The 16,642-nt window shown below is 38.3% G+C and overlaps 1 protein-coding gene across 2 annotated transcripts in view; it reads left to right on the top strand.

Moving 5' to 3' along the window:
* Positions 1 to 4,915: 4,915 nt before the first annotated feature.
* Positions 4,916 to 16,642, top strand: part of LOC127410550 (rabphilin-3A-like) — a 37,801-nt gene continuing 26,074 nt past the window's right edge. The window contains exons 1-7 of one of the 2 annotated variants that reach the window (XM_051645752.1): positions 4,916 to 4,986; positions 9,231 to 9,400; positions 10,427 to 10,556; positions 12,874 to 12,957; positions 13,453 to 13,603; positions 13,710 to 13,754; positions 16,258 to 16,440. In XM_051645752.1, the coding sequence (XP_051501712.1) occupies positions 9,252 to 9,400; positions 10,427 to 10,556; positions 12,874 to 12,957; positions 13,453 to 13,603; positions 13,710 to 13,754; positions 16,258 to 16,440 (742 nt within the window). In that variant the 5' untranslated portion in view covers positions 4,916 to 4,986; positions 9,231 to 9,251. The remainder of the gene's footprint in view (positions 4,987 to 9,230; positions 9,401 to 10,426; positions 10,557 to 12,873; positions 12,958 to 13,452; positions 13,604 to 13,709; positions 13,755 to 16,257; positions 16,441 to 16,642) is intronic. The other variant, XM_051645753.1, reaches the window with a different exon arrangement.

Genomic DNA, 16,642 nt, shown 5'->3' with positions numbered 1-16,642 from the left:
AGTCCCCAGTCACAATTAACGCGGCCTCAGGGTGCGTGGTTTCCTACTTGCTTATGATCCCATACAGTTACTTGAGTGCCCGGTCTGTGGCGGCTTGTGGTAGGATGTACACAGCAGTGATAATGACTGGAAAATTCCAGATCAGGAGAGCAGAAAGACTTGATAGAATGTACATTCTTCTGATTTGTTGACCATAAAACACACACATAGCATTTTTTTATTTTGTGTCTAATTAAGGTAATGCAAATGTGATCTTTTTCACATTACATTAATGGTAATGTGATTTTTTTTTTGCATTTTACAGTAATGTGGATTGGGGGGAAATGTGCTTTATTGTTATGAAAACAACATCACAATGCAAAAAAATGGCTTCTAATTTTTTAATTTTTGTTTTGATTTTGGGGTGAAATATGACCTGGATCTGTTCTTGACAGGTTTTGTGACATTCACCCTAATGTTTTTTTTTTTTTAAAGTTGCAGTTATAACTTTTCAAGCCACTCCTTTAATTCCTTTCTAAAGCTAAAATGAGCATCATCCCCTGAATGAATGTGCGTCAACAATCACTGTCACTAATACAGAGGATGAAGTGATTGAGGCACAAGGGAAATTAAAGGATGAATGCGGAAACACGGAGGAAATAGAGAGAGATTAAATGTCAAGGTTAAAAAAGGGAGGAAAGCAGGTTCCACTTTCTTCTTTCACTTTCAACTTTGTTGATGATGTCATTATACACATTATCGATTTTTAAACTTTCACTACGCCACCTTAAACTCACTGCCGTTCACGAAACGAAGTGTTTGTCTTTTTAAAGGCAAGTTGGTCTGGACTGTTTGAGTTCCTTTGTGATGGTTTGATGTTCCCCTCTTGAAACAGAAGTGATGTCATCACTTAAGGTTATGTGGTCAGTCTTAGATGGGTTTAAATGATCACGTGGGGTTTCAGGTTTAACCACTGAGAGGATCCTCACGATAGTGGATGGTATAGCATAACTTCTCCAACATCACGTCCAGGGATGAGTACTGAGGCAGTTTCACCATGAACATGCAGGTCTCCACGTGAATGTAACGCAACTCTGGAGAGCCTGAAACACACAGATACACCCACATAAATCATAAAATGTCACCAACAGTCCTTCAAAGACAGTGACCAAAAGTATTTCAATATTTATGTCACGCTTAATGTTGTTGAATTAGATATAAAATATCAGAGCAAGTGTTATTTATTTAAAGAATGAGTGCAAGCACACTTTTCCAAAAAAATTAATTAGATGTTTTTTTTTTTTAAATTTACAAAAAGAAGTTTGAAATGATAATAAATAGCTATTACAGTTCAAAATGAAGAGAAAGAGTACTTTGTAGTTGTCAAATGTTGATGAATCTAGTTCCAAAAACATCCATAATATATTTGTTTATCTACATCATATATGTGTTCTTCATAGCAGCATCATTCACATAGCTTAATCATTTCAATCCACACTCTAAATTTTGCTGGGCTATTTTTTAAACCAGAATGCTGGGTTGAGTCTGCGGGGTCATTTTGTTGGATTATTTTCACAGTGTTGGGTAGTTTTTAACCCTGCTTTGCTGGGTTAATAGTTGGGTCATTGTCACTGACAGTAAAATTCACCACAGTCAACTCAAGCTGCTGGGTCAAAATAACCCACTGTGATCGAGTATGCTTCACGTCACGGCTGTAGTCGTGTCACCCGTTTGTCAGGATGTGAAAATTCAATGTCCAACAGAGACACAAGGTAAAGCTCTTTTTCTTCGACATCACTTTGTAAACATGTATATATTGTCATATATTGAACTGGAACTGACAGTCCTACTGATTCCGGTTGTCTTTCCACAGGTACCAGTTCACTGAGGTTGCTCCTTTTGCTTCTGCCACCTCCTAAAACATAATATAACTGCTTTTCCTTAAAGGGATAGTTCACCCAAACATTTCAATTCTCTCATCATTTACTCACCCTCATGCCATCCCAGATGTTTTTGACTTTCTTTATTCTCCTGAACACAAATGAAGATTTCTAGAAGAATATCTCAGCTCTGTTGGTCCATACAGTGCAAGTGAATGGTAGCCAAAACTTTGAAGCTACAAAAAGCAGAAAAAGGCGGCATAAAAGTTATCCATAAGACGCCAGTGGTTTAATCCATGTCTTCTGAAGTGATCCAGCTGGTTTTAGGTGAGAGCAGACCATAATGTAACTCCTTTTTCACTGTACATCTTGCCTTTGCAGTCTCTAGATATGATCATGATTTCAAGCTCAATTACTCTTCCTAGCGCCATCTAGCGGCTGTGCTCAAGCGTCAAGCAGTAGGAAGCATAATCGAAGATACTGATATTACAGAAGATATTGATTAAACCACTGGAATCTTATGTTTTACTTTTATGCTGCCTTTTTATGCTTTTTAGAGCTTCAAAATGTTGGCACCCATTCACTTGCATTGTATAGACCTACAGACCTGAGATTTTCTTCTAAAAATCTTCATTTGTGCACTGCAGAAAAAAAATAAAAAATAAAAAAATAAAGTCATACACATCTGGGATGGCATGAGAGTGAGTAAATGATGAGAGAATTTTCATTTTTGGGTGAACTATCTCTTTTAATAATTACAGTGCAGCATACATACAGTATTTACATTAGGTTGGCCAGTCATTTTATTTATGATTCAAGTACAACCATATATATGAAAACATTTTTACAGTTTACAATAATTAGTGCTGTAAAGAAGAGATTTACAATAGTTTTTACTTTTGAATGCTTCTAACAGGAAACTCCAAATAAAGTTCTCTACAAATGAACATATCATGGAAAAATATAAAAGAGTAGCATCCAGGCTGTCTGTTTATTATATGATGAACTGTTTCCATACAAAGGCAGTTTATTCAGCCCATACCCCTTATTTTCTTTTCGATCCCATACCAAGTACCATCAAGGCCAATATAACCGATACCAATACAGATACCACTAATAAACTGTTGTTTGTTTGTTTTTAGTGCAAATTCTATGGATAAAACAGGTCATTTAAATATTATTTTGAATATATATATTTTTGTTTACATTTATAGGCCTAAAATGGAAAATTATTAGACTTCTGTTTCGTTTAACCTTAGAAATATTAACATGGTTCTTCTACAGTAACCACCTATCTATATATTTATATTATCCTCATGAGTCCCCTTGTCCACATGCTTGGATGATGTATTTTATAAGTGGGAGGCCCCGGGGTGCGCCCTGGGCACCGCCGGTGAAATACCACTGCTCTTATCGTTTCCTCACTTACCCGGTGAGGCAGGGAGGCGAGCTTCTGGCATCAAGCACCTGGCGCCCCTTGCGCAGTGGTGGTTCTATCTTGTGTGGCGCCTTGGGCAAACCCCCCCTTGCGCACCGTGCCGCCCCCGCCAAGGTGCCGTCCCGGGTGGCTGCCCATGTCACCCATGCCTAAATCCCCCACTGCCCTCGCGGCACAGGTGCGACCTGCCCCAGGGGCAGTGGCAGGTGGGGAGTTTGACTGGGGCAGTACACCTGTCAAACAGTAATGCAGGCGTCCTTAGGCGAGCTCAGGGAGGACAGAAACCTCCCGTGGAGCATAAGGGCAAAAGCTCGCTTCATCTTGATTTTCAGAATGAATACGGGCCGTGAAAGGAAAGTGGGGCCTCACGATCCTTCTGGCTTTTTGGGTTTTAAGCAGGAGGTGTCAGAAAAGTTACCATAGGGTGCTGTATATATATATATATATATATAATTTATATTCTTTTTTTCAGCAAATAATCAGTGAGCGGAGGTGCTTAAAAATTTTGATTGTAAACTAAATATTATATGAGGTGTGTTATTGTCCAATCATTTAATATGAGGTTTGGTTTTGGGACGTGTCTAAATCACCAATATATTAAATATAGTTTAAAACCATAATTTAGTCTAAATTAAACAGATAGTTCACCCAAAAAATGTATTCTCTCATCATGTACTCATCCTCATGCCATCACAGATGTGTATGACTTTCTTTCTTCTGCAGAAAACAAATGAAGATTTTTAGAATAATATTTCAACTTTGTAGGTCCATACAATGCAAGTGAATGGTGACCAGAACTTTGAAGCTCCAAAAATCATGTAAAGGAAACATAAAAGTAATCCATATGACTCCAGTGGTTAAATCCATATCTTCAGAAGTGATATGATAGGTGTGGGTAAGAAACAGATCAAAATGTACGTAATTTATTACTATAAATCTCCACTTTCACTTTCACATTCTTTCACATTTTGAAAATTGAATTCAACAGATCATGTCAAAATTATGATATATTTATATGTGGCATCACTCATGTTTGAAAGAGATTTCAGAGACAGAGACAGTTTCATAAGTGTGTATAAGAAGAGCTGAAATAATGATTGCAAGACACAGCTACAAATGTGTACATTTAGTGTAGGTAAGTGACAGTAATGCATATGAATTAATTTTTATTTCGATGTATTAATTTCACCAGTGTTTATAAGAAGCTTTTCAATCATGCATATAACTGAGTTTCACTAATGTTTAGATCAATAACTTAATTTCACAAGTGTTTGTAAGAGGCATATCAACAATTATGGCCCACATGGCTCCAAACACTGTTCTTTTTATGCTGCTTTTACATACAGAATCACAGTACAACTGTTAAACCAATTCAACAGAGGATTTATGAGTCAAGCACTCCACAAATTGATTTCCATCCCTTGATGAATTGGGCACAGCTGCTGAGGTTTCCACAACGAGCTGTCACGGGCGTTGACTAAGTCGAGAGAGCCCCCCACACATCTGCTTACAGGGAAATCAGGAGTTTGTGCAGTTTGATGTGCAAAATCATCATTAACACGCGCATCCTCCGAAACCAACCGGCTCTCTTCTGCATGCGCATTCACTGGCTCGGCGCTCACTACACGGACATCACTGAATAGTGCGCATTGTTTGCAGTCGCCCTCAAGAGTGGGCTTTTGGCATCAGGTAAGGACACTAAGACATTTTCAAGACAACAGTTTGCACCCTCATGTTATCAATACGCGTTTATTAATACAACGAACGATTCATTCTCTGAATAATAACGCTCTCATTTGCGTCTCGCACAGTGAATTGAAACACGAATTGTGATTTTACATTATGTATATAGGCTGCAATTGATTTATATTATAGTTTCCGTTAAATACGAAGCGAATGCACGAATGTATTTTGCTAACAGTCATCCATTCATTTATGAACGCGTGTTATTGACATGAATGAATTCAGTGGTCAGCTGTAAAATGGGTTTATCTATTGTTTTAGGTAATGCGAAATATCATGGAAGCATTTGAGGGTATTATTTGTCCTATCTGACGGTGAACCCCTCATGTTTGTGTGTTTTACAGAAGAGTAAGGTGTGTCATGTCAATGCGGTTTCTGTTGTTTCGTCGCGAGAGGCGCGTGCGTTCACTCGTTTTATGTCGTAATCAATCACTAGATGATGCGCGACCGCTTGAACCATTATTGCGCAGCAATGCTGCAGCTTTTCATCTTTTAGAGTCAGTAATAATGCTTCTGATGATATCTAAACGAGTGTTTGTTTTCTGTAAAGATTTTTACAAATTGGTTTCACATTCTTAGCCACGTTGAGGCATTCTGCTTGGTCGCACGGTATTGCGTGTTGAGTTTAATTTTTTTTTTTTTTTTTTTTTTTTTGCATCGCTTTGCTTCTATTTTAAGTGCCTCCCGCAAGAGCATGCTGTTTTATGCATTATGCATTATTATGTGCATTACAGGTCATCTCTGTGCACGGGAGGAAAGTGGGAGTACTCTGGATTTTGGCAGTAAGATGGGGATGCATAAAGATTTAAATACTTCTTCAGTTTGATTAGAAGTCCATTATTTGATTGCTATTGATTACAGAAGCAAGGTGCCTTCAAAATCATGAAGAGTAGCCTACCAGCTGCAGTCCACTGTAAAATGCAGTACACATTTTTGACAGTTCTTGTTTCTGTGAATGTACTCACATAGGCTATATTTACAAAATAATGTGTGCATACTGAAGTTCCTGGTAAGAATCATACAAAATCATGAAATGGTGTGAAAATGCATTGGAAGATGCATTATGTGCAAGGCAGTGATTTAAACAACCCAAACAGAAATCTGATATAGGCCTATTACATGAAAAACATATATATGAAATGTACTGTATGTCCATTTATAACTTTAGATTACATAAAAGATCACATACTGGTACATACACTATATGCAACATACTGTATATTTTACAATACTACAAAAATGGCCTTTTTCATACATGTTACATATTTTCCCAAATACTAGTGGAATTTGAACAGTGGCGGATTTAGGCATGGGTGACATGGGCAGTTGCCCAGGGCAGCATCTTGCGGGGGGGTGGCGGCATCTTGCGGGGGGTTCGGCACGAGGCACACACACAGAACCCCCCCATCAACAACTTTGGGGGCGTGTTGAAGCGGGTTTCACCCAGGGCGCCATACAAGCTAGAACCGCTACTGAATTTGAACACATATTTACATAAATATATGAACTATATAAGATTGTACGTGTAGACATTTGTTTTCTTTACCATACAGATACAACTGGATTGTTTATTAAACATGTTCATTAAAACATAAAACTAGTCTTCAAGTATCAAGAGCGCTTTCTAAATTATTTTAGGCTGTAATTGGTTCTATATTAACTGAGTAATAGGTATTGTAAAGTTATAGGCTCTGGTTTCAATTTGTAAGTGTAGTATATTGAAGATAGCAATAATAACAATTGATGAGGGTCACAACCAGAGTGCAATTTACTGGTGTCATCTAGCATCCATACTGGATCCATTGAGTTAAAGGAATAGTTCACCCAAGAATGAAAATTCTTTCATCATTTACTCACCCTCATGCCATCCCAGATGTGTATAACTTCCTTTCTTCTGAAGAACACAAATGAAGATTTTTAGAAGAATACTCAGCTCTGTGTGTCCACACAATGTAAGTGAATGAGGTCCAGTGCTCAAAAAGGACATAAATGCAGCATGAAAGTAATCCATACGACTCCAGTGGTTTAATCCATATCTTCAGAAGTGATATGATAGGTGTGGGTGAGAAACAGATCAATATTTAAGTCCTTTTTAATATAAATCTCCACTTTCACTTTCACGTTCTTCTTCTTTTGTTTTTGGCGATTCTCATTCTTCATGTATATTGCCACCTACTGGGCAGGGAGGAAAATTTATAGTAAAAAAGGACCTTTGAGCTTCAAAGTTCTGGCCACCATTCACTTGCATTGTATGGACCAACAGAGCTGAGATATTCTTCTAAAAAATCTTTGTTCGTGTTCAGCAGAAGAAAGAAAGTCATACATATCTGGGATGGCATGAGAGAATTTTCATTTTTGGGTGAACTATCCCTTTAATTCAGCTGCTCGACCTAAATAACAATGATCATTCCTCTCGAAAAATTAAAATTCAAGTATATTTGTAAGCAAAATTCTGAAATACAATGACACATAAGGGATACACTTCTTGTTCTATACTGTAAGTCACAGCTTCTGCATTATGTAATGCATGTTAAAACACTTTAATTAGAATGTACATTGATTAAATTTGATTTTACTGTAGTCAAGTTTACCCCATTTAAAGTTTACTCAATTTTAGCATGCAAGATAGGTTAAGTATATCAGGTAAGTTCTACCTAATATTACATAGATTGTAAATGCAATTTACCTTTGTAATAAAGGCAACATTTACTTTTAAAAATGGGATAACATGAGCTCCAAATTGAAAGTATTTTTGACCTAATTTTTATTTTACTACACTTAACTAAATCTATTTCTATTACAAGATACACAACATTAATTGTTAATATATTAACATACTTTTTTTTTGCCTGTTTATGTTAATTGAATTGTTCATCACCACTAGAGACAGACCGATAATCGGTTTTACTGATATTTTTAACCAATATTTACACTTTTTAAAGTTAATTGTTTGTATACTGTGCACAGTACTATGCATATTGTAAAGCAGTTCATCTTCATAAGTTAGTGATAAATGATTAAGTTGTCGTTGTGTCTAAAAGTTATTAAAGTAAATCGGTTATCGGACACTTATCGGTTACCAATATCGGTTGATCTCTCATCACCACTGCTTGTTCTAAATTGTTATCAGATTGTATGGCTACGTCCACAAATTCCACTACATTTACGCCTCCCAAACACGCTAGAACAGCGTTTTCCTCCACCGAAAATGGGGCGTTTCGAAAAGGCTCTCCATTACTGCACACTTTGACGTTAGGAAACTGAAAAACGAGGTTTCTAACAAAAATAGAACAGTGTGGATGTGGCCTAAAGCATTAGTAGTGCTTTCACTGGATACTTGTAATATTTAAAATACTTCAACTTGTATTTTCTCAATTTATTGACATATAATGTATTTGTACTAGGCCAGCCAATCTATGATTATATTTCTACCTGACCATAAAGACTTCATTTGAAATGGCTCTGGTCACAGGCTTTATGCTCACAGAGCCTTTGGACTACTTAGACATTGCCCAAGAGACATGAAAAGAGTCAGTCCACCACACCCTCTTGGTAAGTATATAGTACAGACGTAAAGGCATACTGCCCAAGTAATGCCAACAGGAGAAGTACATGGAAGCCTATAATGCATTGAAACAAAGAAACCATTAGTTCAGCTCAGTATTGTGAGGTTAACCTCAGGACTAGAACAGCCTTCTTCCACCTCAGAAACATTGCAAAGTCACAGAACTCAGTTCATGATGTAGAGAGGTAAGTTCATGCATTCATAACTTGAGTGCAAGACTAAATTATTTTAATGCACTATTGGCTGGATGCCCATCAGTCTCCGCAACTTCAGTTGGTACAAAACGCTGAAGTCAGAGTTCTTGATTTATATATACATTTATTCATTTGGCAGACGCTTTTATCCAAAGTGACTTGCAAATGAGAAACAGAAACTTGCTTCAACAGTGTGAAACCTCATTAAAACAGCTGATAAAAAAAGCTTTCTTTAGTCAGTGGTTTAAAGTCAACGTTAAATGGCATTTGCAACCTATTTTACTTCTATAATGTGATGTATTTCTGCTTGGAACAGAATATTCAATGAGAAAACATTTAATAAATCATGCACAAAAGACCAGAAACCTGCATTGAGTACATAAAATAGCTTCAATCTTGTCTTTATCACTTTTATTCACTTTTACTTCAAGGTTCTCAGTGATTGGTTGACAATGACAGACACTGTGATGGGCACTAAAGGTGTCCACGTGCAATCTGGACCCGGTCTTGGTGCTGACCTGACTGATGAGGAGAAGGAGATTATCAACAACGTAATTGCCCGTGCTGAAAAGATGGAGACGATGGAGCAAGAGAGGATTGGGTGAGATGAGTGATCACATGTTTATTGATTGTCAGTACTCAATACTGTCTGTCAGCCCTGTAGTTAATGAAGTGTTGGGGAAGACACTTCAAATCTGTACTTTGTCAAGCTACAAGATACTCAGACTTTAAAGTAGTTCAACCACAGTCAGTCTACCCTTTTAAAGAAGTTGATAACTACAAGCTTCCATCAAAAAGTAGATTACACTAAATTGAAGATATTTTAAGGGGGCAGTACTTTTTCCATGTACACTCTTTGAGGAATATTTCAAGATTATCATATTATGGGGGCCTGGGTAGCTCAGCAAGTAAAGACGCTGACTTCCACACCTGGAGTCGCGAGTTTGAATCCAGGGTGTGACTGAGTGACTTCAGTCAGGCTTCCTAAGCAACCAATTGACCCGGTTGCTAGGGTGGATAGAGTCACATTGGTTTAACCTCCTCCTGGTCGCCATAATGTGGTTCTCACTCTCAGTAGGGTGCGTGGTGAGTTGTGGGTGGATGCCGCAGAGAATAGCGTGAAGCCTCCACAAGCACTAGGTCTCCACGGTAATGCGCTCAACAAGCCATGTGATAAGATGTGCGGATTGACAGTCTCAGATGTGGAGGCAACTGAGATTCGTCCTCCGACACCCGGTTTGAGGCGAGTCACTATGCCACCACGAGGAATTAGAGCACTTTGGGAATTGGGCATTCCAAAATTGGGCCATCATATTATGTTGTGTTTGGGCTTGTTTGAATCGGGATAGTCTGCTGTAAGTTACGATATGTCGTTGTCTATGTTATATGTATGTTTTAGGAAGTAATAAGGAAAAACGTGACAAAAAGACACTTCTGTTTATTATATTTATGTGTGTCTGTGGGAATTTCATACACTAATACTCACTGCAGTTTGGCCTCTGAGTGAAACAAATCTGCTCATTGCATTCTACAAATTGAGACCTTTCCAACGATATACTGTATGTGGTAGGCTTTTTATTAATTTACATCTGCATACTTGGACTGCACTCTGTTTTATTTATGTTAGACGTCTGGTGAATCGTCTGGACAACATGAAGAAAACAGTTTGCGGAGATGGTGTTTCTCGCTGTCTGTTGTGTGGAGAGCAGTTGGGTGCAGTTGGTGTGAGCTCAGTGGTTTGTGAGGACTGCAAAAAGGTGAGAAATGTTATCTAAACCGAACCATATATTGATCCATGATGCGAATCATTTGGATTGGGATTCCTATATATTCTAGACATAAGCTCTGTTCCAAAACCTAGTCACATAGGCATCATAGGCATTGGCACTCTTAACATGAAGGTAGACCGAAATGTTGGTTATAAATATATATTTCATTCAATACAGAAAATTATAGTACAATAAAAAATAGTTCAGACTAATTATAAACAAGCTATTTTACCTAATATTTGTACATGAAAACGGCAAACTATTGAAAGCAGTTGTTAGTTAGGTATTCTCATAAAGTTGCTGCCTATGAAGAGTAATTAAAATCAGGAACTAACAAAATCTTCCTTGGGGAAAAAAAGGATCTTTTGTGTTGAATTTTGGGTCAATCTTGGACCGTAATTCCAGGACGTATAGATGAAGTTACTGTTTACAAATAAACGCTTTGCCCCGCCACTTCCAGGTTCTTTTGGTAGCCCAGCAAAGAACTGCTGTTTATGGGCGGTTCACTCAAATTGCCCAGAAAGTGCCGATTGTGGGATTGAAATGCCCTGTTTGAGTGCTCCACAGATTATTGGAGATTAGGGCTTCTTTAAATTTCCACCAGATCGTTACATCAGGAAAAACTCCGGATTTTACATAAATGATGATCATTCACGGGTCACCGTCATTGTTACCGCGTCTGCTCTATTAGACACAATTGACCTGCTAACGGATATTATTATTATTATTATTTTTTTTTCTCGAAAAAATCGCGCAAACGTTTTTAATTCCCAAAGTGCTGTCGCTCTGACAGATATAAGGTCAAGTATGATCTAATAATTATTTAATATGATCAAAACCACCATATATGATATAACGGGAGGAACAGATCCCGTCACCACCACCGCAGCGCCTGGACTACTGTTTGTGCATGAAAAAGTGAATAAAAATAATGCCATACTGCTAAAATGATGTCTTTGCATTTAATATGAATGCAGAAAAATAATATTGTTCAATTGAAAATGGCTGTTATTAAGTTCTGATATGGAATATGATCATATTGAAGTAAAATAATATTTATTGTATGTGGGTTAATAATATAAGCAGTTAAGACACATATTGTATGCCTGATCAGGGCCGTAGCAAGGTATTCTGGGCCCCCTGACTGTATATTACTCTGGGCCCCTTTCCTATTAAAAATATACAGTTTAGAATTTGTTGTGGGACCCCCCTGGACATGTGGGCCCCTAAAATCATAACCACCTTTCACCCCACTAGCTACGGCCCTGTGCCTGATGGTAGGTTTCATTTTCTTATGCCACATTTCTTAGGCTTTAGAAGTGTGTTAAACATAAGAGGATGCGTATTCATCAACCTGTTACATGTCCCGCATGATCACACAGGCTCATTGAACCAAGTTTAAACTTGTTTTGCCGATATTTCAGAAAAGAACCCACATAATTTCATCACTGTAAACCAAAGATATCCCTTTATAACAACAGGCATTATTACATTCTATAAAGCTTAAAAGATGATTAAAACTGCAGTGCTGCCCATTCCCACCATTGAAATCTGCTGCTTGAAAGAACCCAGAAGTGTGGTTTCCTAGTGTGACATCAGTGTCATCAATGAGTACCAAACTCACTGCCGAAATGTTGCCAAATTCGTCCCAAAGCTATTTTGCTATCTGGGGAGATGTCAGGCAGAACGTTAGTCACCAGTCACTTTCATTGTATGGAAAAACGTATTACAGAAAACGATGACAGAATTGTTATTTTTGGATGAACCATCCCTTTAATGCACATTTTGAATAGTGCTCAGGTGTGTCTGTTGTGAGACTTGCTCATTATTTACCGTATTCTGTACTGTACTTTAATTAAGCAATAAGGCATGAGAGGCAGTGCTATATTGTGAATATAGTCACAGCTGAAGAGCGTTGTTAGGCATGACACGAAACGGAGTGCCTGCAACCCCTTCAGCCGTGACTATATTTCACAATATGGCAAGGCCTTGAGTGTTATTGCTTTTATAAAATGGTCACCACAAAACACAAATGTTTTTTTTCTTGCAAATAAAGTCATTAAATGCCATCCTTCCACCAGAAAATATAGTCCAGTAAACAGAATGTTGCTAGGCAACAAGAATAAATGCCAGCTATGGGTACTGTGGAGTGATACAGATAGAAGTTCTGTGAAGAGGTCAGAGCTGTGATTTATTATGAATAAAGCACGGCTGTTAACCAATCAGCATCCATGACTGGAACTATCCACTTTATAATTAACCGTATGTGACGTTTAGTGTGTTGTTCTCATGTTTTTCCACTCAGAACATGTGTACCAAGTGTGGAGTGCAGACTAACGCTCGGCCGCGGTCTGTGTGGCTCTGCAAGATCTGCAGTGAACAAAGAGAGGTGGGAACTAGTAGTAGTATTATATCTTTAAGGAGTTGAACAAACTGGCCCTTCTCTAAGCCCCGCCTTAAAAACCATCACTGACCTTAGCAACTGTTACCAGCCACCAATTTAAAAGTCACACTTTTTCTCCTTTATAATGTGAGTCTATGGAAGCAGTGTGTTCTGAGAGTTTTTTATTTTTTAACAGAAATTATACCAAAATATGGTAAAATGTTGTTGCTGAAGGATTTGTTGCAATGACACACTTATGTTGGAGAAACGTTAGTAACAGCTGTGTTCACTAACACTAATGTTTTCAGTTGTGATCGATATAAAATGAGGCTTTTCTCTTTTTAGTTGACTGTGATGAGCGATTGTCTTTAGTCTTTGCCGGTTTTCATCACATTACTGTGTGATAACAGTTTCTATAAAGAAAAACAACTGATAAATAAAGAAAAAATGAGCGAACAGACATCCGTGATGTTACAGTATTTGCATCTTTTTCCATTAAAGGTATGGAAGCGATCTGGAGCCTGGTTCTTCAAGGGTCTCCCGAAACAGTTCTTACCCTCACCAATGCCCATATCCCGACCCAAAGAGCCCAGTCCACAGCGGACTCCTGCTGCTCACCCAGCTGCTATGCAATCTCAAGCACAGGTTGCAGGTGAGTTGGACAAACAGTGATTTTAACCATGCAGCCACTAATTACAAACCACTCTGCATACACTTGTCAACCACAGTAGCTGATACAAAACTGCTGATGTTTTTAGGTTCAATGGAGAGTCAAACCTCTGCTCGAAAGTCACAGATTGCAAGTAAGACGACTTTTTGCATTAAGCATTTAAAGAAAAATTCTGGGTTCAATACAAGTTACAGGAATAGTTCGAGCAAAAATGGAAATTCTTTTACCCACATGCTATCAGATGTGTATGACTTTCTTTCTTCTGCTGAACACAAACAAAGATTTTTATAAGAATGTTTCAGCTCTGTTGGTCCATACAATGCAAGTGAATGGTGGCCAGATCTTTGAAACTCAAAAAGGACATAAAGGCAGCATAAAAGTAATCCATATGACTCCAGTGGTTTAATCCATGTCTTCAGAAGTGATAGGATAGGTGTGGGTGAGAAACAATATTTAAGTCCTTTTTACTATACATTTTCCTTCCTGCCCAGTAGGTGGCGATATGCACAAAGAATGTGAATTGCCAAAAACAAAGAAGAATGTGGAAGTGAAAGTGAAAGTGGAGATTTATAGTAAAAAAAAGACTTAAACATTGATCTGTTTCTCACCCACACCTACAGTATCATATCACTTCTAAATAAATGGATTTAATCACTGGAGTCTTATGGATTACTTTTATGCTGCCTTTATGTGCTTTTTGGACCTTCATAGTTCTGGTAACATTCACTTGCATTGTATGGACCTACAGAGTGAGGCATTTACAATGGAAGTGAATGGGGCCAATCCGTAACCGTGAAAATACTCACTGTTTCAAAAGTATAGCCAAAAGACATAAACAATATGCATGTTAACATGATTTCAGTGTGATCAAATCATTTACTAACGTTTTCTGTGTAAAGTTATATTCAGTTTTACAACTTTCTTTCCATGACAACATAATGCTATAAACCCTGCAATCCCGGTAAACAATAATTTAAACAAACAACGTTACATTTTTAAAAATACACTTAAAAGAAAAAAAATATGTAAGTGCTTTTAAAGTGCTTGTTCTGCCTTTAAAGTCCCTGTGAAGTGCTTTGATGAGCATAGTTCAATTTGGTGTTTTGACGTATTTCCTACTGAAACAGGAAGTGAGGGCGTGAAAACGATTTTCCCCATTTAAAAAAATAGCCAATAGGCTTTAGTATACATCCACACACACACACACACACACACACACACACACACACACACACCCTCTTTCACCATGCTGCTCATGTTAGAGCCGCTTACCATGGAAACTTGAGAAGTGATCTCAATACTTGCTTGATTAGACAACATTAATACATAGCCAGCTCACAAACGCATGCAACACATCGCTGTCTTTGCTTTTGACGAGGCTGGCGCCGTTTTGCAGGATGAATAACAAACAAGCAAGTAAAAGATAATACACAATACACTAAGCTTAAAGAATAAAGAAAACTTACTGGTCTGTACATCCCTCCGGCTGCACAAAAAATGTAAATAAACTCCAAAAACCTTTCTCGCGTCCAGCTCCTGTGTTGGCGCGTCGCCGCATCCCATTCCTAAATGATCATCCCAATGCCCTATTCCTGTAGAAGACAATTACGCTCCACTGTGAGAGCTTCAGATGGCTGAAAGGTAATAACGGTCAGTCAGAACTCACTTTTTAAGCAATTCTTATTGGAAAATCTGTTTGGAATGACCCTACAGCATTGATTGTGCTCCCTTCGAAGTGCCCTGCGAAGGCATTATCAGTGCCAGTTAGAACACAGAAATGCTTCTAGAAAGCATTTGATTGGACAAGTCTGAACCTCTAAGTGATGTCATGGGTGTTCCTGAGTCTTTTTAGCCAGAAAAGAGAGAGACTGCAGATTTTAAATGCTTATATCTCCTGAAAACGAATTTTGTCAATGTTTAAGTACACTAGCATATATATAACGGGAGCCAGCTGGCAGGTTGCTGTGCATTGTGTAAATCTCACTCCCCTGGCCTCAAGAGGTGCACTAGCGACTAACGCTAGAGGCTGTAGCATTTAGCCTCCTTGTTAACACGCCTGCCTCCCATGTGGGAGACACCGGTTCAAATCTCGCTCAGAGCGGCTACAGTAGGACCGGTTACAGTGGTGCCGTGACCCGGATGGGAGTGAGGTTTAGGGGGGTGAGTGTAACGGTAACCAGCTGGTAGGTAGCTGTGCAGTATGTAAACCTCACTCAAGGGGCACACTAGCGACTAACGCTAGTGGCTGTAGCCTTTAGCCTCCTCGTTAGCACGCCCACCTTCCGTGCGGGAGATTTTTCCAATAAATGTTGAACACCATACAGTAATAAAATTGTAAATACTTTAATGAAATACTTAAAACAACAAATAAAAGTAATACTAAATAATCTTTAATGCTAAAAAAAAATACAATAATAATTGTAGTAATTGTGACTGACTTCCACTGGCAACTGCTTGTGGTTGCTGTGATTTTTTTTTTTTTGTCTGGGTTAAACAGTCATGATTCATCGTGCTCACATGGTACTAAACAAAATCAAACTAAGATATTTATTTGGAACTACAAAGCTGAATGTTTTTGTGTGCAATACGCATGCACTATATACTTCAATGCCTGAATATGTATGTTTGTTGTATAGCTCCAGAGCCAACAAGGAATCCAGCAATCACTCCAAAACCACCCGTGACTCCAAAACCTGCCAACATTCAGTCCCACTGTTCAACAGAGGCTGATGGAAGCTCCCAGAAGTCTCCAGTGGTGATGAAGAAGACTGTGAATGTTCATGCTGCCAGACCGCTGTCATCAGCCACAAACCAGCCAGGTGAGAACAAACATAGTCTCCCAGTCTGGTCTGGTTTCCTGGTTTTAGAAGCAGTTAATGCAATTATTTTCATTTAGTTTTTGTTTTAGCTTTCGTAAGTTTGGTACCGTACTGTCCTAATGATGTCTCCTTAAACACACACTCAAGGTGAGTATATTCTTAATATTCCTGAAAGAATTTAAAGGGATATTATTTTTTGTTC

Source organism: Myxocyprinus asiaticus, chromosome 2 (genome assembly GCF_019703515.2).
Source record: "Myxocyprinus asiaticus isolate MX2 ecotype Aquarium Trade chromosome 2, UBuf_Myxa_2, whole genome shotgun sequence".
In the NCBI taxonomy this organism is placed as follows: domain Eukaryota; kingdom Metazoa; phylum Chordata; class Actinopteri; order Cypriniformes; family Catostomidae; genus Myxocyprinus; species Myxocyprinus asiaticus.
Note: the sequence above shows the minus strand (reverse complement) of the source record. Positions and strands in the feature narration are given on the sequence as shown.